General features: G+C 30.8%; 1 protein-coding gene and 1 long non-coding RNA gene across 3 annotated transcripts in view; one reads left to right on the forward strand and one right to left on the reverse strand.

Annotated features, from left to right (window-relative positions):
* Positions 1-3901: 3901 nt before the first annotated feature.
* The window catches only part of LOC134232987 (protein Wnt-6-like), a 28268-nt gene continuing 7927 nt past the window's right edge, over positions 3902-24242 (reverse strand). The window contains exons 1-5 of one of the 2 annotated variants that reach the window (XM_062714983.1): positions 15984-16095; positions 14645-15486; positions 10933-11153; positions 7651-7925; positions 3902-6017 (exon numbers count right to left, since the gene is read on the reverse strand). In XM_062714983.1, the coding sequence (XP_062570967.1) occupies positions 5550-6017; positions 7651-7925; positions 10933-11153; positions 14645-14724 (1044 nt within the window). In that variant the 5' untranslated portion in view covers positions 14725-15486; positions 15984-16095 and the 3' untranslated portion in view covers positions 3902-5549. Of the gene's footprint in view, positions 6018-7650; positions 7926-10932; positions 11154-14644; positions 15487-15983; positions 16096-24242 lie in introns of those variants that run through there. The other variant, XM_062714982.1, reaches the window with a different exon arrangement.
* Positions 10200-18510, forward strand: LOC134232988 (uncharacterized). Its single transcript, XR_009984887.1, has 2 exons — positions 10200-10402; positions 18417-18510. It is a non-coding gene; the product is annotated as an uncharacterized LOC134232988 (long non-coding RNA).

The following is a 24242-nucleotide window of genomic DNA, read 5'->3' on the forward strand; positions in this document are numbered from 1 at the left end:
TGAATTTACGGAGAAAGTGTTGTGGCAATAGATTGGATTAAAACGTTAAACCAAGATCTCACACAGTTGTTTCATGCTTAATTTCACAATATCAAGGGGCGATTGAACGTTAGTAGATTAAAACTATACAGAAAATTGCATGTTCTCACACCCTTGTGAAGATAAATGCAGCATACATGTGAAATAAACCCTTTTCTAAGAGCCTTATGAAGCTGATCAACGCTATATTTTCCTTCTTTATGTTGCTTTGTTCCGTTTTGTTCATTGTTTTGTTAGCTCACCTGAGCTGAATCCATCCTTGGGTGAAAATTCAAGATTTTTTCAGATAAAGGACATTTTCTTTCAAGGATGGATAATTAAACCGTGAAAATTTGGTAACAATTTTAAAACTTTCTCAAGAACCACCGGGCAAAAATTTGAACATTAAGTGAAATTTTCTTTTTATAATGTAAATTCAATTTGATCAAAATTATGCCCTCACCTTCTCCTGGAGGGGCACATATTGGATGGAGAATCAAAGTTTTACATAGGAATATTGGGGGAAATTCTAACAATACAAATCAGGAGCAGAGCAAACACGGTCTCTAACCATCTGAGGCGAGATCAGGTGCCATGGAGGAGTGAGCATCTTCCGTCGATCAGTCATACCCCGGTACGCATGTCATGATCGAGAAAAAAAACGGAAAAAATTATAGACAACGTCAACCAGCATTTGACTTAATGATAGACTGTATTTGGTGACAAGATCATTGTCAAAATATTTGCAAAATGCTATAATTGATTTTCGTGTTTCATAACTTGTTTTTAGGAATTGTTCGTACATAGTGCATGTTCTTGTGTATCAATTTATCTGAGAGATACAAACCCCAATTGCAGGTGATAAGGGATATTGGTACATAAGTGTGGGAAGTTGACAATTGAAAAATCACAATTATCATAAAGCTTTGTTGTTAAGTTACCAATAACAACCCTTTCAACTAAAATATCTATATAAAACAGATGTAGTAACCTTATAACCAAGCTTTATGATAACTTGATGATTTCATCTTTTCAACTATCAAATTCTCTGACTTAAGTCGCAATACAACCTTATCACCTGCGTATGAAGTTTATATGTCACAGTTGATCCGATAAGCAGGAACATGCTCTCTGTATGAACAATGTATAAAACGAGGCAACCTACAGGTATTAACATACAAGTTGATGAAAGAATATCAAGTCTCATTGGAGGTCATCCTTTCGCAAGTATTTTTTTTTTTTGCCGATACAATAATCTTGTCAGCAATTACAACTAATCATTGAGTCAAATGCTTACTGATGTTTTTCATTCTAAAAGTAAGACCATAATTCACACTCAGACTTGTCTACGTTTTCTTTCAGTTTTACAGATCATGACAGAGAGCCCAGAGCGGTTGATCATTTCTCCACATGAGCCCACCTCTGGTGTTTTAGAGGTATGTGTTTTCTCTGCCCCTGATATCGTATTGTTTAAAATGGACTTTTGAGTTTAAAACTGTTCGTTATCGCCATTTATTTTATTACACAGTGTCATAAAATTATATATTCAAGAAAATCTCATTACCTGTAACTTTTCAAAAACGTTATTGTTTATTCCTTAATTGATGTTTCGAATAAGTCATACAAGTACTTCAGTTTATGCGTTTGTAAAGTCAGACCATTTCGAAGTTTTTTATGCTAAGCGTCTGCGCACGGATAAGTTTTGAGGTTATGAAATTAAAAACAAACACAAATTAAAATCAACAAATCTTTGACATGCATTTAACTATTTTAGCGTTCGGCATCTAAAAAAGTGAAGTGGTATACAAAAGTGTTTTTTAATAAAATATTTTGTTACAATGCAGGGAAACGTCTCAAATAATGATGAGTAAGTCTAACTTTTGTTCATAAAATGTTTTTTCTTCTTTTGGATTGTGTATTTTTCCCGGATAAAAAGACAGGTTTTCGAGTTTAGGGTGGACTCTAAACAACGAAAAAAACTTTTCTTAGAAATGGCCTATTTGATTGTCTTAATATACATTCAGTGGTATTTCGTAGGCCACATGTTTGACTTCTGAATATGGATTTCTTTAAAAGGAACTTTAGTCCTTATTGCATATAAGATTTTCATAACCTTCAACCTTTATGCACCATTCAAAAGACAAATCAAGACATCGCAACTATAATCTAAATCACTGTGCGTCCATCCAGATGTCAATTTGAAATTGACTTTTGCTGCCATCATGACTTCCTGCTTCTAAAGCAGATAATCTCAATAACTGATTTTCTGCTTATTTATTTAATTAAACACGTCTGCAGATTCGCATCTTAAAGAATTTCAGCGTTATTAACCGACTATTAAACCTTGAATTTCCCAGTTTGACTCCGCCTTTGAGGAAAGAAATGTTTACCACAAACTAACATCAGTATTTAATATTCGTTAGAAACTCCGCATCAAGCTCAGGGCAATCTATTTCATATTGTGGCGACACTAATTACCGGTAAGGATCCATGTATTTTTACGCAAAACTATGGACCTAAGCCAGAATGGAAATGAAATTTATCCTGTCAAATACAAATTATGTTTCTTTTTCCAGTTCTGTTCATTTACAGCAGGAGAGTATTATCTTCACTGAAATATCTTCCTGTCAATTTTTTTTTACAAAGTGAGTTGCCCCCGCAACAAGTAATTCCCAGATCTCATGGTGGTTTTACGAAATCATGATATGGAAACGTTACTACGATTATTGACTTAAATTTTAGACATTTATGTGTAGCACCTTAAGCAAAATGAATCCTGAAAGTTTTGTTCCGTGATAAAAGATTAATTTACATCCGAAGCAATTTTCAAATCTCTTTGAAAAAGACCAAATGCTAATCCTCGCTCCCCAGTTTTCTTGTATTATGAGAGATATACTATGAAAAAAGTATATTTCTTCTTTGATGCTAGTCTCAATTGTCACATGCATGTCCTTTCATATCTATGTTCCTTGATTTAGAAGTTTTAGTATGTTGACACAAGGCACCCAACCAGCGAATATAAACTCCATGAACATTGAATAATGTCCGGAAGGTTTGTTTTAGAATAATGTTCAATTGCACGATTATTTAACAGATGGTGAAAAATAAAATCTCAAAAATGGACTCAACCCAGGGCCTCTAGCGTGCTTTAAGCACTGAGTTATTGAGACCAATATTGAATTGACTGACTTTCACACACTTGTTAACCCGGTAAAAAGTTGTTTAATTAAAAACAAATCCAAGCGATGAACATACACTCTTTCATAAACCGAAGTATTTTTTAAAAGTTAGAAAATGTGGAACTTACTTTTTAGATGAATTTTATTATTTCTGTGTTTATTTTTTTTAATTTACTTTGACTTTGTTCCAGCGTCTTTAATTGTCCTAGTGAATCCTTCTTTCCAAATAACAGTAAGACACGATTTCAAAAATCTGTTTAATGTTGTCCATCTAGTTTATTTTTTGTGATCAAATTTGAAGAATATGGCAAATATCACTATACATTTAAAATAAATTAAAATCTGATCTGGTTTATATTTCAAGATGTACCTGGGACTCGAAAGTTAACAGTTTGTGTCATTTTGCGTTTAACGCAAGTTTTATTGTAGAAAAACAATTTCACAGGAAGTAATTTCTATAAAGTATATATAAACACATGAAACAATACAACAGAAATATCCAGTAACTAAATTACATGACAATAATACAGTGAATAATAATGAACATAATTGACATTTTATGTCTAAAACCTAAACTTCTACATTTCTGGAACCCAAATTTTAAGTCTTGAAAAATTCAAATTGAATTATTAAGTAGCTTAAACTCTCATTTATATTGCTAAAGTTATATTTCCATAAGTTGTTGATATCGTGAAAGAAAACTATCTTTGTTTTGAAAATATATCATTATGCAAAATGCCCATTTTAAAAGACTATTTGACATTTTTTTCAGAAAAAAATAATACAAAAAAATCTTTGTTGATACAAAAGATAGCAAAAAAAAAAAACAAACAAAAAAACGTTCATTGCTTTTGATGTGTTAGCTTGAAAGCAATGTAAAGTAAAAGGAAAGAAACGTGGTTCTTAATAATGGCAGTTTATCAAGTTTAAGTTGTGAAATAAATAGACTACCTACAATTTTTTTTTAAAAATGTGGCATTTGAAACAATACATTAAATTGTCAAATAGTTATACAATACTGCAAACACGAACTTTCTGTTAACATTTCTAACATTGTATCCCCTTCTCATCTCCACTAACCTTTAAAGTAACCCCTGTATATTTGAAAATAAAATGCTCCAGCAAAGAATGTTTCTAATTTCCTTATTAATGCTGTTTATCTTGAATGCTTTGTTGTGGACTTTTTTTCACTCTTAATTCTGCATAATGAACTTAATATATACTATATATTCATGCACAAGGCTCATTTGCTTTTTTCAAAACATCTATATGTAACTCCAATATTTATAATTATAATGTTTATTGCTAATGCTGATCCTGTTCAAGCCATTATTGACTGAATGCTGATGGAAGCTTAAAGCATCATTTGCTAAATAAGAAACTGATCAAACTAGGCTATTACTGTAATAATCAACATTTGAACAATGTTCATGTTAAAAGATGAAAAAAGAAATACCACTGCTTACAATATTTAAGATATTGTTCAATAATGAATAATTCCTAAGTAAATTAAACTTGTATCTGACTATAAGGCACTAGTATTCTGAGTTATAGTAACATAAAAATCAAATGCATGTACATGTACATATTGCTTAATCTTTTAATCTTTTGATCTTGTAAGGAAGAGTATTCATTTCATAATTTTTCATAAAGATTCTGTTTCTTTAAAATAAATATAATTTGGAAAAAGGGGAAAAGACAACATTAGTTGAAGACGTTTTAAAATAAAGTAGAAAAAATGCTAAGCAAGGTACATGTCAATGATTTCCTATCTTACATATGAAAAACAACAAACGTTTAAATATATGACATAAAAGAAGCCTTCTTTAAACTCCTTTGTACCCTATATACTTTATAAGCAACATACAAAATAAAGTTATGATATGTAAATAAAACAGTAATTAATTTAAATAAATATATTTACAATTTCAGAACATAACCCTCTAGAACTGACAAAATATTCAGTCAGATCTTGTAAATATTTCAATACTGTAACATCTAATTGAAGCTTATTTTAATCAAGAAATATTCTATAACGCATATGTACAATATCGTAATGATAAAATATGGATACAATGATCATAAATACTGAACGGCCTTGAAGTGAATATGCAGACACTTCAATGGATACAAATGTATATTAGTTGTAATCTTTCTCTTTTTACAATTCTCCAATTCAAGAGCAATTTACTGTGTTTGCAACTTTTCAACAACAACAAAATGTACACGTTCATTTACACAAAACACTTTCATTCCAACCTAATTTTTAAAAAAATCCCCAAATTTCTTTGTTTTGGCATGTAAAATGGCCTCCATAGTTAAATAACAAACGCTCCTTTAAACACAGGAGAGCTATAGACATCTGTGTATAGTCTTTTCTTGTACGCATGTTTCACATTGCACATCACAACACCAGATGAATCTACATTTGCAATTTCCTTTCAGGGTCACTTTTTCTGTTTTGTATCCTCGATTACAACAAAGTAGGTCACATCCTCCTACTTCCATAGACTTAGGATCGCAAAGTCGTCCTTTAGTTCCTAAGGATCCCCACTTCCTGTTTTTACGACAAAACCTTGTATCTGGGGCATTCTCCGAGTAAACAAGGTCTTCGCGAGAAGGAGGCTTAATTGTTTTAGATTTAGTTTCCAAGGCTTTGCCATCATTAGAGATTTCTACTTGAATTGCACCATCAAATTCCTCTTTAAGTCTATCACCAACACTTCGAAACGGTGGCATTTTCCGCCAACACGTCTTTAGTGCACATGAACCGGACAACCCGTGACACTTACACACATCCCTTGTATATTTTTTAACAGCCTACAACAGAAAAAAATGTGCTTTATGAGATAACAAAATTATAACATTTCTAGAATACGTATTTTGTCAGTTACTTAAAAGCAGTGTCAAAAATAGCTCTCAACTGCACTTTTCTATAAACTATTTTTAAAAAGTAATGCCAGGCATATATTTTTATGGAAATTCAATTACATGAAATGTTATTTGTTATCTATTGACACCAGGAGGTGTAATATTTTCGTGAGTGTATTTTACATTTGAATATTTGAATCATTTCATAACAATAGTATGCACTACTCCTCCTTTCTACGTGACAAATATAAGATATTATTCAGAATTTTTCTATTTTTATTGTTACTAAATATGCAAGTTAAAATATGGACCATATATTCTTTTCAATACCGAGGACTTATAATTATTCGGAATCCCAATTTTATTTGAACAAATTGTCCATTACTCAAAGGAAACAAATATTCCCACAATGAACCCCTTTCATGCGTTAGAAGTCGTAAGTTTTTGTCGAATCTTGGGCCAAATTTCATATTTTATCCGAAATATCCTTATTTCACCACAAAAATGTTTCATTCATTGAAAATTCATCGACAAAAGAGCATTTATCTTTGATCGTTAATCCTTGCTCTCAAATTATCTTTGTTGAATATACAAGTGACAAATTGACAGACTATTAGATAAAATTAATAGGAATTTTCACTGGTCAAGAGGTACTCGAAATAATAGTAATAGCAATCTCTTTCATGCTTCAAGAGGGTTTGATCTAAACATGAGAAGGGTTTACATCATCTAGCTAACTATAAGTGTTGACAATAAACACAGATAGAAAGTTCCTCTGTGAGTGCCCTTGAATGGTGGAAATATAAACGTGATTTGGTAAATTCTGGACCCTTTATGTGTGTGAAGTATGAATTCGATACATGTAAATTTTTACTCGGTTTGTCATCCAGAAAATGAATTTGTTTGAAATGACAGCAGCCTCTTCTAAGACTGGTACGAAACGTTGTTTGACTATTGAGAGGGTGTGCCGAAAGACACTGATCTATGTCTTAATAATACTTTGTAAAACAAATGCTGCATTAAGTACCCGTCAAACAGTTCTTTGATCTATTCAATAAGCTCTAGATGTGTTCCGATGATAAATCGTTACTGGCCAATTACTTAAATTACCCAAAATCAATATGTGATTCAACTTACGGAGGCAGATCTGAAGAGGCATTGAGACCTTGCAATAGAAGTTTTATTGACATAATTTAATTTCGTTTTTGACAATTGTGCCCGGAAGCTAGAGTTTGGCTGCGATTTTGATTGCAATATGAGCCTTATTTAGAAGTTTTATTGAATTGTTGTGCGGTTAATGTTTCAACAAAGATAAGATAAAATATAAAAGGGAAACTGCATCGTTCCTGTAGAATAAACTAGGTTACCTTTAAACAATATACAATTCCAAATGCAGTGTGAGTACCTCTTCAATTAGTTCAAAATTTAAACTACATAAGTCTTCAAAACCATGTCACATTGTCTCTGTTATTTCAATATGAGATAAAGTTTCTAAATAAGGGGGAAAGAGGCTGATTAAGAATGCACCTTAAAATGTTGAAATATGGAAAAAAGATAATCCATTGTCTGTATATATACCCACCAGTCTCCCGGCCTCGTTGTTGTGTAACTGTATTCTTGTTGTCAGGTCCCCTCGACGTTTTCGCTTGCGAGCGTCCATGAAGTCTTTAGATTTTCGATACCCAAAGTCTACATTATCATTACAGCCTCCCCAAACCCAGTCGCCGTCCGTATTAATGTCTTGAACTTTATTATCACAAGAACATTGCATGAGTTTGCCCATCGCACAGGCCTCCGTTACAGCAAATGTGACTCCGGCAGCGGTTATTGCATAAACAAACGCTGATTCTCTGGTATCTGTTTAACAGAGAGAAAGGAAAAAAGAAATCATTGTATTGCAAAGATAATAGATGGAAATGTTCTCTTTTGAAGGTATTTGGAAAGTTTTTGGGTGTGTTTCATTGGAAATTGCGATAAAAATGCCATTTGAAAAAAAATATCAAAAAACTTTGTTAGCAGATCAGAACCATAATAATAATAATGTATCGGAAATTACGATAGTATACCCCACCTTGAATTTGAATCTGTTTTATCTTGTTTAACTCAGTTCAAGATATAAACTCTGTTTTGTCTATGTGGTCTTACAAAAACAATAAGCACAGTTGCCGAAATGAATTATTTCAAGGCGTTTATTTTACACAAGTGAGGAAATATTTTGAAATTTCACATGAAAAGTGTGTCGAAAATTTTTCAAAAAAGATGGCCGCATATTGACTATGATCATGAATATGTGTATAATTATATACATGTATATTATACTTCTATGTTATTCTTAAAATAACAAGCAGTGCATGTACAAATATTCCTTTTTTAACGTACTTTTTAATATCAGTGTCTAATTTTAAATATATTCTGCAAATAGTTTTGCCCATTAAAATTAAAAAAAAAACAACTTTTTTATGGTATATAAACCTTCTATCAATTGAAACTGCTGTTCCTTTTTTCAGATATACATATGAAAGAATCTAGATGTTTTTTACGACAGAATCTGGTTTGTGTTAGCTTTTTTTTAACCTCTTCTCGTTTCAGATCTTTTATTATCTTCATGTAAAACTTTAAGTTATTAGCATAAAGTGATGATTAACTCCAACAAATGGAAATCATTACTTTTTCAAAACAGAATGATGTTTGAATTACTAATATTATTTTTATTTCCATACCATTACAAATGCACGTAAATGCAAAGTGTGATTTTTAAAATATCATTCAAAGTAGTTTATTTTTCATGCATATCATGAGATGAAAATTGGATGTAAAAGATAATTTATATCATGCTGACTAAATTGTGTTCAGTTTTATCGAATGACTTTAAATTCAATTAAGATCTGTTAATATGAAATAAATAAAGTTTATTATATTGTATATATTTTCACACCTCGAAATGACTTTATTCAATCCAGTGAAATCAACTACTCATTTACCAAAACTACTTGCAATAATTATTAATGAAATAAAGTAATCTATCTCCAACGTCAATTGAAACGATAAAAAGTGGGAGCAGAGCAAATATGGATCCCTAAAATCATCAGAATTGAAATAAGATGTCATGGAGGAGAAAGCATCCCCTGTCGACCGGTCACGACCACTGTATGCTCCTTTTCATGATCGGGAAAATCCCTACCGTACACAATCCAGCGTAACAATTAGTATGAAAATCATCAGTCAGTAATCGACATAATGACCGATTGTGAAAATGTACATGTATTGCATATAAAATTCGTTTTTTGGAGTTGTTCGCATAAAAAATTTCTTTTAAGACAAATTCAGTTTTCTTTTGTGCGAACAGATGAATGTTTTTGACAAGTTTTCCCCTGCAAGCAATCTTAACTTTTAAAAAAATTATCTCGAAATATTCATGGATACAAAATCTATTTCTTCAATACTCTCTTAACAACTAAAAAATCTCTATCCTTTCAGATAAAGCAGTTTAAAACCGTATTTTGACGATTAATGACATTTCACCATTCTCCTGACATTAAAATAAAGTATGCAAAAACGAATTTACAAGACTCAAAGAGATACAATTTTCATCTGCATAACATTTTTATTATTGTTTTAACAGTTTCCTCAATTCATGAATAAGCCAGATCAGTACCGTCGTTTTTTGCAAATTTTCCTTGATACGTTAATGTTCTTGACCCCTTTGTACTTCATTTATCTTACTTCTTCCTATTAATACACTCAGTTGGTCTTGAGAATATCTTTAAATATAATGTTTCTTGTAAAACAGTGTACTTACAAGTTAGAACAATTTTATTTCAATTGCAGAAGCCTCCTCTCTTTAAACGTTTGAGGAAACTAGCTTATCAAATGAGATTCCCAAAAAACTGTTTCTCTTTAGCTTGTTTGTTTTATGATCTAACTTATCTTCAAAGTGTAAAAAGCATATGCTGCTTTATAATTCAAGCTCTGTAAACTTGCCTCACAGAAACATTAAGTTTCTATTATGCAGGAATCCTTTGAAGTGCTATATTATCAGTGGCACAACATCATTTAAGACTGCCTGCCAGCACATATTCCAAGAGTGGGTTTCCTTTGATCTTAAAAACAGGGGTGAAAGGTGGGGAAAAAAGCAAAGGAAAGATCTTACACAAAATAAGAAATATCAGAGCTCTACACAGCATAGCACCACAAAGAAAAAGGGGAGATTTATTATTTTAAACGAAAAAACTGAAGATCGCACACGTCACAAAATTTTGGTAACTGGTTAATATAACATGTGCTCTTTTTTGAATGTTCTTTGTTGGAAAGTTTGGATTTAAAGTTTTCTCACTGTAAGTATAGATATTTATGCAGAAAATATATTCTCTTGGGTTTAAGAGATATGTGCTTTTTTATATTTTGGAATCGTTGCATGCAATGTACAGTAATTTTTATGATTTTTGGACATTTTTTTTTCTCTTGTATTAGGTCCATGACACAAACAGAAATGAACTTTTGAATATAAACATCGAGCATTTTGTCTTTAAGTATACCTTAAAGCTAACATAAAAAATGGTACGGATACAAATAACAGAATGTTTCCGATTAACGTTGTATATTCCTTCCAGTTATACAAACACAAACTTTGATTATTTTCCCATGATATTTTATGTTGCATGAAAATGTGAAACAAATGTTAATTATGAGATACTGTAGTTCGTTTTTTGTAACCTTGGATGATATCAAAATTGTATTATAATGTTTGCCTGAAAGGTATTAACCTTTTATCCTGTCTTATGAATCGGCCATTAAAATACTAGATCAGAAATAATATGGTCTGTATAGTATTGATTATTTTCATAACTGAACAGTAAATTCATACCTGTTTTAAGAACTCTTGAAAGCATTCTTCTAGATGTCGTACAATTCCATTTTCTGTTTCTGAACTGGTATTGGCATTCGCCCAGCGCTAGCTTGGCCCCATTTGCTACTTCTTCTACGATTTCAATTTCTTTTCGACATATTTCTCTTTGTTTTCCCGCTAATCTTCGACTTTTTCGACAAATGCTGTTTGGGTCCATAACCAAGGGACTACCTACCGCCCTAAAGAAATCAAAAATAACAAGGCATGAAAAAATATATATCTGCAAAATATTTAATTTGAATGCAATTTCATAAAGTACATGTATCTATCTATTCAAAATTTCTTTGTAAGCTTTCATAACCACTTCTTATAAGTATTACCAGAAATGTATACAATTTACTTCGTAATTATTAATAATATCCTATCAACCCATCTGCAATAAAAAAAAATATCAAGGCATTCAATTATTTGTAAATTTTCGATAAGTTGCAAAAATCTACATTACACTATCATATACATCATAAATATTCATAAGGCATTTGACAGCTGTGATAATGAGATGCATAATCTGATATCGTCTGCGTCTGCTGAATATAAACGCGTGTATTTCATGAGGAAGATAAAATAGTTGTAAGCTGTTGCAAAGCTCTCAATGGGCGGAGTGATATTTGAACTAAGCACAAATCTTTCACCACTTTTTTAACCAAATTACAAAATGGTTTTGAGAGAAATATAAACAAGTATATATTTTTTTGGTGTTTTTTACGTAAAAGGTCGATAATAAATTAAGACTTCAAAGAAAACATGATAACGTAACTGTGAAATTTAATATTTCTTGATATGAGTAATTAAAAATAATTATATCCGTGTGTTAGCAAATGTTTTTAAAATACACATATTATCTAATTATTAATTATGAATGAATTTTTTCCCAAATTTATTCCAGAAAACAAATATTCACCAATTATATAAGACCTAAAACATATGAATTTTATTTATTTTACAGATTTACTTGTCCGCATTAAAAATTAGAAAAAAATAGTAAAATATAAAAGTTTTTGTTGTTGTGATTTTAGAAATTTCAATGCCAAATTGTATACAAATTGTCAGACCATATATAAACAAGTTCTCTTGCTGTAATTTCAAAATTCTTATTTCATTTCAAGATGTAATAGCCATATATAGCTAATATATATTACTGTATATGTTTTATATATTATTTACTTTATAATAAAGAAAAAGATGTAGTGACCTTAAATCAAGGTTTTTAAACATGTAGTTTTATTTTTAGAAACATTTTAAGCTAGAGACGAATATTCTACCATTAAATAAATGATATTAAAATGTAAATATCTAAAAAGGCAATTCTTTTAAATTGTAAGATTAACTTGTTAAGCTTGTCTTACACAAAACTGAAGTACATGCAATGTCTACAGGATCAATGAAGAAATATATCTCATCAGATATATTATATGATCATGTAATCAAAATATAACTTAATAACTAAATTCATTATACCTTGACCTCAGTTAATAACGAAGTCCACCTTTGTCGTACAGGGTTTCATTTTTCTAATTATCCTGCTAGTTTACTTGTTCCAGAAAATGATTTACCCAAAGGGAAAGTTTTATAAACCAATATGGTTTTTAATCACATCAGTAATTTGTTTGAAAAGTGACATATATTGGTTGTTCGACTTTTTTTTTCATGAATCACGTTAATTTTAATTCTATATTTAGAGATTTCTCGTTGAATTATTTTTCAATATTGCACCCACTTGACTTCCTATAATATTTTTTGATCAAAGAACTCTGTATTGATATTGCACTTATTTTATACAGTTAATATATATTAATAGCCTTTTGAATTTTGATTTGTCCGATACCCTTTAGGAAATTCTACTCTATCAATCTCTCATTCAGTGCAATTCGACTATGCAAAATTGTTAGCACCTCTCCTCGGGGAAGTCGGACAGACGCGAGAAAATGACTGTTATGTCTAGAATCAAGGTTATCTCCCCGAGTGAGGAGGGAAAACGCAAATTTCAATTACCGTCAAAAGCCTTACTATCTTCCGCAGTGTTCTGAAGGTGTTCTACTAAGAATTACCTTTCTTTATTATTTTTATGTATTACAGTGTGTATATTGATAAAAATATATAAAATAACACTACTCTTTAAGTTTTTAAGATCTGTGAAATTTTTTTTAAAGCTTAACTTGGCCAAAAATACTTTTCTAAGAATCCCTTACATCAACATTATTATTTTAAATTGAGATCAAATTTAGTAGTTATTAAGATTTTATTTTTGGAACTATTGTGGTTTAATTATGGATTTTTGTTATGTAGATTTTCTTTTTTCTTTGAAAAAAATGATTTTATTCTTTTTGTTAAGATAAAGATTATGTCAGTCTGTTTTGCACTGTTGATAAAACATAGAAAAAGAATTAAAAATATTTTTGCTGCATGTTAATTTAAACCTTGCTTTACACTACATGTATTTATTTTTTTGCAACTATTACTCCACTTGCTTTCAAATATATCAAGATTGTTTTGAAAATGGAGAAAATATACTATAATATTTAAAATGATGCTTACATTTCAAAAAGTTTATATCATCCAGCAATACATTTTTGGTTTGTTTTATTATGAATATTTTAAAGACGTTCAAATTCAGGATATAAAAAAATATCAATGATATGATTGTATTAGATTTCTTTACACATTGAAATGTAATAAACGAAATGTTTTCTTTTAATTTTACTCATTTTAATTAAAAATATTCCAAAAGGAAGTTAAAAGTGTTTTTTTTAAAATATCGTTTAGGATTTTTTGTTGTTGTTTCTGAAACAGTCACTTAATTCTTAATCATTTTTTGAAGAAAAAATATCTGCATTGAAGGCAAATTTTCTCTCTTCATTTTATTTTAATATTTGTTCCATTATCATTATAATCAAGGTGGTATAAATTTACCTTGGCTACCCAAGAAATCGATTTCACTTTCTCACTTTTGTTGCTAATATTCTTTGACTACCAAGCGTATCTTCCTATCTATTTTTAAAAATCAGCCACCCATGTATCATTAAGAAAGCACAATGTGCGAGAAAGCTGAACATTTCATTTCAATATTTCATGTTGTACAATGCCTTTAAAAATGTTTTCAATTATAAGTGACATGTTGATGGTTTGATTGTGTCTGTTAGATTCTCGTTAGAATTTGGTTATTGGGTGCAGAGGAATAACATGTATGACAAGCCATATTTCTGGGGGAAATTTTAACTACAGGCCTTAATACTTAATCCATCTTCTTTTTAGCCTATACCAGTGTCCCATCAATCACAAATTTCAACAGTGTAAATATCTCAAAAATGACATTTTATTTTCAAAACATTATTCTTTGATTTTTCCTAATCCTTTTCCTGAAAATTCAACATTATAAAAAAAAATTGGATGATATTAATTTCATATATGATTTTCTAGTTTTACATCCAAAACTTTATAGAAAGATGGTTGATATATCTTTTTTCACATTTGAATTTCTAGTCTTACATGGGGCAAATATTATTTATGCTATCCATTCATGATCATACAACCTGTATTGCTACTCTGATAAAATAAAATTTAAGATTACATCCTATTATGAGAAGACGTATACTGTTAACACATGTAATTACATCACGTAGCACTCAGTCATTTTAAAAATATCAAAGCATTATTTATTCTTCATACTTACCACCATAGGCCAATGCTATTAACCGGAAACATGAGATAAAAATACAGTAGTACTAACAGTCCCTGCACTTGCATGGTCATTTACAGTAATTAGTTCCAACGTCAGACAATTCTTCGAAAATTGTCGATGCTGAGGCTCGTTTAATAAACTTTTATTTTTCTTGGCAATAATCTTTGACTTCAGCAGGTTTCCAATTAAATATCCCGAGGATGTTCTGGGGCCAATATGATTGTCTTTATCAAATGAAAACTATCTTATTTTTTCTCAGTATCGAATGAATTTTTCTTCCCCGACGATGAACTTAAGAAACCACCGATGTCGGTTCTATAATTTACGTAACAACTTGGAATATCCCCGGAATAAATATGTCTACAGGTCTTTCAGTAATATTTACAAATATGCAGTATCATGTAGATATGTTTAAATTTCAATCAAGCAGACTGACTTTCGAAATGTAAACAATGGTAACTGCACTTCCGGAAAAAAATTGTCAATCATACACATTTTTTTTAACATTTACACATTCATTATGTGAAATTCATCGTGGCAAATCTTGGACGCAACGCACTCCAGTTTCTGGCGAAATGTCAGCTTCATCACAACGCGTTTCGTATCAGACTTCCTCTAAAAATAATTGTTGAAAAATCACCATTAAACTGTTCCCCATATTGATAGGATCGTCATCTTTTTTTTAATGTGGTTCACATAATTAGATGCCTAAAGAACTCCTTTTTCATGTGGTCTTCCCTACTCGATATTCATTGATGCATGTTGCTCCTGCGTGGAGTTTTTGTGACATATTCCTGTCTGCCTACTAGAAATCCTCATATTATATGATTACCCTGAAAGATTAAGAAAAGTTGTATCACAGAACATAAGTTTCATATATTTTTTCGCTGAAAACAATTTCAAAGACCACTTGTAACCATGCCATCTGTGAAATATCCCCCTTTTAGACACATTTTATTGAAATCTACTGCTTTAAAGCTGAACTTGGGGTGGTAAAACGATTTCCAAACAAACATTAGTTTTTTCGTTACATTTAACTGTCTCTTTTAAGTTACTGACCCACGAAATCCATCTCACCATGATTGCAGACCTATTCTTAACAATGCGATGATCCCGTCTGTGTGTTCTTATTGAAAAAGGTCAAACTGTAAAGCTTTTAAGGGTCTTTTAAAGTTGATTAAAACAATCAACAGGGGATTTATATGCTAGTTACCCGAAACATGAAACTAAAAGAGGTACAACACATCTGTCAGGATCTGATACCCACCTTTTACACGCGTTCAAAAGAATAAAGCAACCACATCATTTTACATATGTAAATTAGTCTTACCTCAATTTTGTCACCTTTTTTCGTACCGATCCTTTTAAGAATTAAAATGAAAATAAACTCCCACTTTTTCTTTAGATTTCTTTCCTGATTTGCACAAATAGTTGCACAAACCAAAGGATAAAAAACAATGATCGGAGATGACTTGGTTTACAGAACAGTTGTCCTCGCTTGAACGTCTAGTTTTCACCTCTTGATATCTGTCAAGCGTCAAAACCACCCAGTTTAAGGTCTTTGAAGTTCTTGCATTTTTTGATTAATGTTATTTTACAGGGTATTTTGCACTTCTTCAATGGAATTGATTAGAGTTCTTTTTAAACAATTCTTAATGCTTCAGATAGTTCGAGGAGTTTATCGTCATCTGAAACTCTCATAAAAGTAGAATCAAACACACGAGTTAGAAAACCTTTCATCAGAAAATATTTACATACACTTTTTCATTTTGTCCCAAAAGTTAATAAAAAGGTCATTAAATTTCTTAAGCAATCCTTCGAACAAGAAAACCCACTGGTGTGAAAAACAAGCTTCGATATTAGATTTATTCAAAAAGTAACAAAATTCCAGTGAATAAATTCAGCAGAAATATTCGATGTTTTCTGTGTTTTTCTCAGGTGTAAAACCAGCCCTGAGGTTAAATATTCAAAACTGATATCTATAATCATAATTTTCTTGATCCACTGTATGTCCCCAGAGAACAAAATTTATATATATTTTTTAACAGCACTGTATCTGAATTATCTCAGGGCACAACAGAGGCTAAAGAACGATGTCACTGAAGTTCTACTCACCTTTTTCCTAATGTTTATGATGTGTGGTTGTAACGATTGTCTTTTTAGTGGTGGAAATTTATGGAAGCTTTTTCTTTTTATAATAAGTATATTTTATGTTAATAAAAATAAAATGAAATATAAATATTTATAGCTAAAGTTGATATTCTAGAATTCTCTGGATGCTTCTTTTTGGCACACCCCCTTTGGAGCCTCAGTTTGGACACCTGTATTTAAAATCAGATTGGCTTACGATTCAATTAGTTTGATCTGCTATCAGAAATACACTTGAATTAAAAGACACTTTTTCCCTAAATTAATTGATGAAACTAATACTTTTGATACGTATTGAAGAAGTTTAAGTGAAAATAAACACTTTAAATCGCATTAAATTGAGGAAAGTCTCTACAACTTCTTCATAAGTAAACTTTAATTATCGTTTAATCGAGGGCCTTAAAAAGTGACCATCATATGAAAGAGACCTCGTACCTGTGTACTATATATCAAGTCAATATCAAAATTTTGAATCGATGTTGCCTATTTACTACTTATTCCATTCATTGATCAGAAGCAGCACTCTTTACACTAACACATCTTAGCGTCTTATGGTTTAGGTGTATTTGTCAAAGTATTAGGCCACTTGTCAATTGAACAACAAGGTACATAACTTACTGAAATCTTACTTAGATTTGAAAAATCGAGACTGTTTAGGCTATTTATTAAAATTCATTTTGGGGATTCATAGTTCTTTGTACTTTCCAGGAATTATAAGATGAATGAAATATATGCTGGAAAACAGAAAATCCATATAGAAACGTAAAGTTAATAATATAGAGATATGTTTTCTCAAAGAACATGTAATGAAGAAGACTAAGGTCTCACCTGTATTTAGTTTTCTATTTCCATTTACTCGAATTTGTGGACATATATATTCCAATAACTTCCACATCTCTTAATAATTTAACAAATGGAAGACAAAATAAGAAGATATAGATGTATATGTCTTTTACACAATTTGAAACATCCTTCACGAATTATGAGAAGATAAAAAGTTGTTAGGATCGGGAAGGTATCACGTTCTGTGTACAAAAAGATAAATTTAACAGTAAACAATCGCCCCGTTTGAAGATGTGCGGGTGCTATAAGAAAAGACCCAAGTATTCAGATAAGCATCTAAACGGTGTCCAAATCATTACCCCTCAACAGATTTTCCCACGTCTTTCGAGACAGACAACACTTTATTGCAACAAGTACCCCTGAACTAGCCTATATTTACTATTCTAATCAGTAATGAACGAAACCAGAATTATATCTTTTTTTTTTTGAATTTCAGAAAAACCCAGCATCTATTATCGTATTGCATGCTAGTTGTTTGAAGATGTAATATGTTATATTAGGTTACACCCAAGGTGGAAAACAGCATGTAAGGTGCAAAACACAACAAAGTCATATTGAAATAATTTTGTTTTACATTATGAGATCACCTGTTAAATTGAAACATGATGTATATTGTCTGCAAACCATCCTATGACGTCATTTTGAATCACTGTTTCATTGTTGCCGTCTCGTTTCCTATTGTTCAAACACCTTTCAAATATCATTAACACATTTAAGTGTGTTTTAAGACATAATTATGGTTTTTTCTCTTCTACTCCTCTTTTTATTTCAGGGTTGTAAATTGGCATTGTAGAAGTGTGGGGACGACATGAATTCAGCATGAACTCTGTATAGTTTTTACATAATTAAAGGAAAATAGAAAGTGATTAGTCTTTTTATGATTATTTTTAAGTATTGCACCGATGATTATTTTAAGTAATAAAAGAATTGAAATAATTTTGCCAAAATACAGAGCTGATGTTTGGAATTTTTTCATCATTCATCCTAATCCTTGTAATAAAATTTCTTCAAAGACTCCTACTTTGAAAATTCATGATATAGAAAATATTGTACAAAGACACATAAGGCATAAGGGCCTCATATGAAGGAAAACTTAGTGTTAAAAAGATTATTTTCTCTGGTGTTTTCAAGGTTTTAATGAGGGCTTGGCTATGTAAATTTCTATCCATTATTTATTGCATGTAATATTATTAGTGATTTTTTAAAAGGTTATCTAAAAAATAAGACAATAGAATTAAAAAAAAGTTTATTATTATTATTAGTTAAAATGAGATGGAGAGTAGGCAGAAATGTAGTCAGCACTCTTCATTCAGAAATTTGATATGAACTCAACAATTTAGACTGAATCTCTAGAACTGTTAAAGATACATGTTTCTCATTTTAATCCTTTTTTTCTGTATTTCAAAATATCACTATTTCAAAAACCATAAATTTGCTTACAAAAACTGTTTAACCTCTGCATATTTACCAAACATTGGTTAACCGTCTTGAAATTTGGTAACATCAGATTTGTGCATTTATCATTACTTTATATCAACATTAAAACACTATCAATCAACAGTTTTAACGCTTGGAAAAAAGTAAATATTTAAAAGGATAAGGAGTATTGAAATTTTAAGATCGTATTTGGGTGGTCCTTCATGGTCAAGAAATACATAAACTCCAAGACATGAATTGATTTTTTTTTAAATTATTCATTCACACATCTTTTACAACTTTTAAATAACTCAGTGTCTTTTGCCATCCGTTTTCTCCAAGAGATTTACAACTAGCTCAATATTGAATCTATACATTTCATATTATCATATCTTAAAATAAAAAGCTGCTAAAAAACAGTTGCTGATGCAAAACCTACTCCATAGACCATCTTCAAAATAAATAATTAACTTTTGAGAGAAAAATCTTTTAATTCTTTTATATATTGCAACATATAGCTGCTATAAGTATATGTTTGGTCTCATTTTTTTAAAGTAAAGAATATGTGTCAAATATCAATTTAATCCTGTAAGATTTAATTAGTAAGTACAAAATCAGTCGAATCAATTTTCGATATTCATATGACAAAGGCGGACGATTTGTTTTTCAATTTATCTTCAAAGTATCTTTTTTAAAGTCAAATCATTACAACTTTGAAAAACATAGACTACATGTACTTTTTTTTAAAATTTGTATTAGTCAACCCATGGTATTTTAAAATGCAAATTACTCGAAAGTAATAAAATATTTATGACCAGATTTAATTTATGATAATAATGTTCAAACTTTATTGTTACATCATTTTTTCTATATTAAAGATCTTCTCGTGAAAAAAATGATTACATATATTTCAGAACAGTTCCATTTATGTTCCTAGTACTCCGAAAGACAAATAAAATGTACGATTCCAGTATTTAGAAACGGACTATATTTCCAGTTTTCAAAATACACGTGTATGGTTATGTCAATACATACATTCAAATTTGTTAATTGATTAATTATTAAGTATTGATTTGTTCTTAATGATAAATAAGAAGCTGATAGCCATTTGACTTTTTTCCGTCAGGTTATATAGATACTTGCATATATTTATAAGATATTTATAATTGTCTTTCTAAATTTATATTACGACTCGTTACCTTCCGTAAAAAAAAAATTTCTACAAAATATACATGTAATCAACACTGAATAGACCGCAGGAGCGCTTCTTTGAAATATATGTACCAAAAACCTTTATCTGAATCCGTTTTGTCATTGACTAGTGAATAACATTTAATAACCTTTTCCCAACAGTACTACAGTACAGTCCCATCCAAGATCATTGTCAGCTGTAAGTGTTGAAGAATAACGAGAAATATATATGGAAATAACGAACAGTATTCAAGCTGAAAGGTGCATTAAACTATATAAAATAGGAGCAGCGCAAACACGGGCCTCCGAAACATCAGAGGTTATATTAGGTGGCATGGATACGGATATGAAATATTTTGTTTAAACCCACAATGAATATATACATTGCATTTTTTTGTTCCTTGACATTTTCGTTGATGTTACTTTATAAGACCTATATTATTTCGATGAGTTTTGTTGTTATGGGAAGGTTGACTTCACATTGTCAAGTCTTATATAGATATACGAAGACATATTTGCTTGAATAATGGTTAACTAGGCCAAAACTGATCAGCATTGAAGAACCAAGAAAAAAAAATCTATATATAAAATAGATTTTTGATTTCGAATCTTCCCAATAAGAAAACGTCATGGTTCAAATGAGAGAAAATGTAAAATACTTTGATAGAAGACCAAATAATACTCAGATAGGGAAAGTCCTTAGTGCACCTGGACAAATGTGTTAAAGCAAAAGGTCGTATAATGCAAAATGCGTATACTTTAGCATACCTGATGCACATTGTCAGATGCTTATTAATTGAATAATTCGTTCAAAATTATCAGAATATTTAAAAGGTTTGATTTACTGGATAACATAATTTTTTATGTATTTAAACTCATTTGAGGAATCTTGAGAGTTTTGCACTGTTTCAAATTAATCTTTTTCGCTTTCTAAGATTTATTTTACTAGATATATCTTTTTTCCCTTTATATAATTAAATAATTTAACTAGTGCTTATTGTAACGGGGACCGTTACAGATGTTCCCCAAACGCTCCCCAACTCCCTTTTATAATCATATTCCCTGTAGGCGTAATTAAATAAGACAAACTCTATGCATTTACTTTAACACGTTTACCAAGAAGTGTACCATGTTCATTCAAATTTTATTATTGCACACTTGCGCATGTGAATGCATGTGCGTAATGACCATATCATATTGTCTACACAATCTATATATTTTAATATGCTAAATATAATCCAAAAGTATACAAAAAACGGTCATTCAAGTGTATTTTTGATTTTACCCATTTCACGTGCACGCACGTGCATACATGAGCATGATGACCATACCTTCTTGTAAAAGTCCATTACATCTATCTATGTTCTAAATCCCACCCCGTTTGGTTGAAAACCAAGGGAGTTATACCTGTTTAAAGTTTCAGCCAATCAGATTGCAGCGCATGTACACGCACATGTATGCATGTGCATAGTGACCATACCTTCTTGTAGAAGTCCAGTATATATATCTATGTTCCAGATCCCATCCTGTTTGGTTGAAAACCAAGGGAGTTATGGCTGTTTAAAGTTTCAGCCAATCAGATTGCAGCGCACGTACACGAACGTGTATGCCTGTGCATGGTGACCTTACCTTCTTGTAGAAGTCGATTATATATATCTATGTTCCAAATCTTATCCTGTTTGGTTGAAAACCAAGCGAGTTATAGCAATTTAAAGTTTCAGCCAATCAGATTGCAGCGCACGTGCATGCACGTGTTTTCATGATAATTGCTATATACCATGTTGTAGGATATCCTTATGCATGGCTATGTTCAAAATTTCAAAGGATTTCGTCAAAAAACAAGAAAGATATAGAGACTTTAGTTTCAGCCAATCAGATCAAAGCGCACGTGCATGCGCGTGAGATCTTGCTATTTTGACCATGTCATCTTGTCTATAGTAGTAATATATCTTTACACTATGAGTTTCAAAGCATTTCATCAAAAGATAGAAAAGTTAAGGCAATATACATTATATTGGTTATTTCACATGATGCACGTGCGCGCTCTTGCAAGCACGTGCGCACAAAATGACCTTGATTCCGCAAATCTACATAACATGTCTACTGACCCTAAAAAGGTTTTACCTACATCGGATCAACAGTTTACAAGATCACTCCCGGACAAAAAAGTACCCAGGAAGAAGAAGAAGAAGAAGAAAAATAATAATAATAATAAGAAACAGAGTAAAAACAATATGTTCCCCAACTTCGTTTGGGGAACATAATTAGGTTCTGCTAAATTTTCTTGAAATTCGTTTTCAACACTAAAATACAATGCATGAAACATATGAAGATAACGAACAGTATTCAAACTCAATAGTCCATAAAACAATGCAAAATTCAGTGGTAGACCAGTGCCATGGAGGATGTAGTTTGAAAAATCGGTCACATTTGTCGTGTGCTCATGTATATCGACCATAGAACTTAAAAAATGGAATAAACCGACTGTCAATTCTTGTGTATTAATACTTGGACTAAAAATTAGTTTTGAAAAACGTAGAGCATGCTCAGCATTTGACTCAATGATAAATTGTATGTTGATGAGGTATATTGCTCATAAGTAAGGGAATTGGACCATAGAAAAGTTAGACAACGTTTATCATAGAACTTGTTGTTAAATTACCTTTAAGCGAGACTGCTGAAATTCTTGTTTCATTAGCTTGTTTCAGTTTGTTTGTCAAAAATTTTATTATTTTGAAAATTGTTCACACATTGAATACACACTATATGACAATGTTTTTTTTAAAAGACAATACGCTGAAAATTAAGTTGACAACTCAGCCTGATATGTAGGTGATAAAGAGCAGCGTATATTGCTGCACCAAGTCCAGAGGGAATTAATAGACTGAGATCTACTAGACCAAACAAATGTTAGTCAAGCATTGTTTATCATAGAGGTTGGAATTGTTAAAAATTTATTATCAATTTTATGGAATGATTAAAAACTATGACCCATACTGTATTGCTGGGTAATAATTGTACAATTACACGGAACAAAGATTCTTAAAAGGGGATTAATATGATTTATTAAATCTTGTTCACATGCGATGTCCATTTGAAAGTTCTCATGTGACCTTAACAAAAATTAGATCAAGGTAAAAGAAATTGAAATGTACACATCTAAGGTTGGTACAAAATACTTTACACGCATATCCAATTTTTTTTTTACATAAATTTTCGATACAATGACCTTGTCAGCAAATGAAATTTATCATTGACAAATGCTGACTTATGTTTTTCATGATAATTATTAGGTCATTATAAACAAACAAAATTGTCGGCGAATTTTTCTATAATTATTTTCCGATGATAACAAGGAGCACACAGTGGGTGTGTCTGGTCGGCAAGGAATGCTCACTCCTCCATGGCAATTGATCCCATTTCTGATTTTTGGAAGGTCCGTGTTTGCTCTACTCCAATTTGTTATTGTTTAATGGGCTTCTGAGCTTTCATACTACTCCTTATCTCCATATATTTTAGATAAAACTGAGTGTCTTTTTGATAAAACTACGTCATAAAACTTTGAAAATGTAATGACATAGGATTCTAAAATAAATAATTTATAGATGCTATACCTTTGATTTAAACCATAAGCTTGCTTCTTTTTTAATACAGATATTTCGATAAAAATAAAAAATAACCACAAATAAGACTAAGAAAACATTTGGTATTGCAACAAGAGGTCGAATGACCAACAGATTTTTTTCTTGTTTTACAAGTGTTGGATCATTATTAAGCAAAAAAAAAAAAAAAAAAAAGAATAATAATACACTTGTCAATACAAATATTTTTATTTCAACAACAGAAAGAGATAAAGACTAAAAACATATAATTTACCTTCCATCTATCAGTAAGAGTTTTCTTTAAGAGTCTCCAATATACGATCTAAATAAAGAAAGTCTTCATTAAAGAGCCTGGAATAATGCTATTTGATATAAATTCTGATGAACCA

The sequence above is a fragment of the Saccostrea cucullata genome, unplaced genomic scaffold, assembly GCF_032062105.1.
Source record: "Saccostrea cucullata isolate Sc308-1 unplaced genomic scaffold, CSIRO_AGI_Scuc_v1 ctg56, whole genome shotgun sequence".
Classification (NCBI taxonomy): Eukaryota; Metazoa; Mollusca; class Bivalvia; order Ostreida; family Ostreidae; genus Saccostrea; species Saccostrea cuccullata.